The sequence below is a fragment of the Drosophila biarmipes genome, unplaced genomic scaffold, assembly GCF_025231255.1.
Source record: "Drosophila biarmipes strain raj3 unplaced genomic scaffold, RU_DBia_V1.1 ptg000008l, whole genome shotgun sequence".
In the NCBI taxonomy this organism is placed as follows: Eukaryota; Metazoa; Arthropoda; class Insecta; order Diptera; family Drosophilidae; genus Drosophila; species Drosophila biarmipes.
In genome coordinates this window covers 4,660,541-4,663,578 of record NW_026114529.1, presented here as the reverse complement: position 1 = coordinate 4,663,578, position 3,038 = coordinate 4,660,541, and the positions used below count along the sequence as shown (strand labels likewise).

At 41.0% G+C, this 3,038-nt stretch overlaps 1 protein-coding gene across 1 annotated transcript; it reads left to right on the top strand.

Moving 5' to 3' along the window:
• The first annotated feature begins 1,368 nt into the window (after positions 1 to 1,368).
• On the top strand, positions 1,369 to 1,959 carry LOC127011781 (uncharacterized protein K02A2.6-like). The gene is made up of 2 exons (XM_050889860.1): positions 1,369 to 1,745; positions 1,827 to 1,959. Exons 1-2 carry the CDS (start codon positions 1,369 to 1,371, stop codon positions 1,957 to 1,959), a joined length of 510 nt encoding a protein of 169 aa, XP_050745817.1.
• The last annotated feature ends 1,079 nt before the right edge of the window (positions 1,960 to 3,038 follow it).

Genomic DNA, 3,038 nt, shown 5'->3' with positions numbered 1-3,038 from the left:
TTGTAACCTGGTAGAAATTATGCTTGAATCAGAAGTAAATTAGTCCGCTGTATGTAACATGGCCACAATAGTTCTTAAAAAAACGCGCATTGCAGAAAGGCTGCGAAATTCCAATAGGATAGTATCCTAGAGAGCCCTTAGGGCATTCCCCCCCCGGCGAAGTAATACCTAACGGCAGTACCGCCGGGGAAGCGGGGAGGGGGTGGAGTTTTTACTGGGTTAGAGTCCCAGACTTCGGTAAGCTATCACAGCTCCGAGTTGGCTTTCGATGCTTTAAACCACCACTAGCAAAAAAAAGGAGTAGAAGGATGTGGCAACTACTTAGATGACATCATTATTTCAGCACCTACAAGCGAGCATCATCTAAAGGGAATCGACCAAGTTCTCAGTATTCTTCGTGAGAACGGTATTAGATGCAAAAAGGAGAAATGCTTCTTTTTCAAGAACAAAATTGAGTACTTAGGACGAAGAATCAGCGCTCAAGGGATTCTTTCAGACATCTCAGGCTTGGAGGCTGTTAAACTGTTGCGTCCGCCTTCTAATCTGCAGCAATTAGAAGCATTCATGGGGAAGTTAATTACTATTGTAACTTTAAACCGAACTATTCTCAGTACGCCGCTCCTTTAAACCAACTTCGTAAAAGAAATGTAGCATACATTTTGATGAAAACCTAGCACTAGTCCTAGCGACGGATGCATCGTCTTTTGATATTGGTGTAGTCCTTTCGCATATCCAACAAGATTCCAAGGAGAGGCCTATTGTTTTCGCATCCAAAACGCTTGACAAGCATCAGGATAATACAGCCAAATCGAAAAAGAGGGACTTTTTATAATATTCGGAGTGAAACGTTTTCACCGATATTTGAACGGCAGAAAGTTTACCCTTATAACGGATCATAAGCCACTAGTAACTATTTTCAATCCAGGCAAGCATCTTCCTTTAATGACGTCAAACAGGCTACAGCGCTGGGCCATCATTCTCATGGCCTATAATTTTGAGATTCATTATCATTCTACATCTGCTCATGGCAACGCAGATGCCCTATCGAAGAAGAAGCCTGCCACATCGTAATGGAACTGTCAACACCGATCAATTCTGAGATCATTCGCAACCACATCAAAAAGGACAAACTTCTTAAACAAGTCCCACGGTATGTTACTGTAGGATGGCCAGAAAAACTTCAACAAGGCGAGGAAGCATTATCACCATACTTTAATCGAAAAATTTGCCCTCACAATCAACAAAAAATTGCTTTGCCTATACCAGTAACTCTTTAGGCGCGTATCCTGAATCTGTTACACGAAAGACATTGAGACAACATGTTTGGTGGCCTACAATCGACGCAGACATTAAAAGCCTTGCTCAGTCATGCAGCATCTGCAAGTGCAACAATCCTGCTCCTCCGAAAGATTACCAAAGTTGGACTACAGCGACAACAGCGTGGGAGCGAATCCATATCGACTTCGCCGGCCCAATACTCGATCCATGTGGCTAATCTGTGTAGACGCTTACTCGCAGTTCCCATTTGTAGTTCAAATGTCGTTCACTACAACCGTTAACACGATCGCTGCACTATCATCGATATTCGCCATCGAAGGATATCCAAAAACCATGGTCAGCGACAATGGTCCGCAGCTTACGGCTGACGCCTTTGAGGAATTCTGCAAACGTCATGGAATAAAACACATTACCACAGCACCGTTCCATCCAGCATCCAATGGATTAGCAGAGCGTTTCGTTCAGACGTTCAAATTCTCAGTCAAAAAAAAACTCAAAGACGGTATACCAGTCCGAGTAGCAGTTACTAAATACATTGTTTCTTACAGGTTCACTCCAAATTCCTACAGAAAATCTTGCGCCGAGTTAATCCATGGTCGCTCAATCCGTACCGTAATAAGTCAACTTTTCGAGCAGCCTGTCGAAGCCAAGCAATCGGTTACCAAGTACGTCGCAAATTAAATGGTCTACGCTCGTAATTATGCAAGGGAACAAAAGTGGATTGAAGGCTCTATCGACCGTCCAATTGGAAAAATGCTTTTCATGGTTCGCACCACAAATGGTTATATCAAGCGCCATTTGAACCACCTAAAACCGAAGTTCCCAGCAAGCAACTCCATCGAAAAACCTTCAGAATTCTTATGGATCCCGGATAGACGGGTAGAGGTGAGTTAGTAGGTGAGTTGTAGAAGGTACCTTCTCCTAGCTTTTAAAATACATAGTTAATTATTCTTCCTCTAAATCTTGACGGTATTTTTTTAATTCGTCCATCCATAGGCTCACAACAGATTGCCATTATTTTATTTTTTTTTTAATAGTTTTGGAGTTTTTGAATGAAAATTTTTTTAGTTGTCAACTTTGACTTGTCAACCACGTAGTGTAGGATGATGTGGGAGTTCACTGATATTGTTTGTTTTACATAAAATAAAACTTTGTGTAACTTTTTTTTGTATATGGTAATTTCTTGCAAGAAACTTTACGGTTCAAGGAGGACTCGCAGGAGATGTTTAAAGGTAACGCACGATTCGAATAGTTTTCTTAAACTGAACTACTTTCTCCATTTCTTCTAATCACATAAAATGTTTGAAAACTTAGAAAGAAACCGTTTTCTAGTCTCTATAAAAGTGAAATTTCAGGGGAATTAAAAATAGTTTGACTTGTATTTGACTAAATAACCTGTATAATTTGTGTATATTCTAATAAGAGCCACCCTTTATTGAATTGAATCATTTAAGACACGCTTATTTCACACTTCCTCCCCCATCTAACGCTCACACTTCGGGGAGGTTCTCGAACGAGCTAAAGCTCGCTTAAGATCGGGGGAGCTTCTCGAACAACTCGCTTCTTTCACACTTCATCCCCCATAAAATGGGGTCTAATATCCCTCAAATCAACACCTGCTGACCACAAGACTAAAGACAGGTTACATGAACGGGTATCACCCTAATTAAATATACACCGTTTTCGGGTGAAGATTACTCTAAAGCACACACACAAATTCTACGTATTACAAAACACCCCTCACACACAAGCAATCACAA

Excerpts from the sequence above, each read along its gene's own strand:
- LOC127011781 (XM_050889860.1), top strand. The coding sequence starts at position 1,369 with ATGCAGCATCTGCAAGTGCAACAATCCTGCTCCTCCGAAAGATTACCA. Across the intron at positions 1,746-1,826 it reads GCAGAGCGTTTCGTTCAGAC|GTTCACTCCAAATTCCTACA; the intron begins GTTCAAATTCTC and ends TGTTTCTTACAG.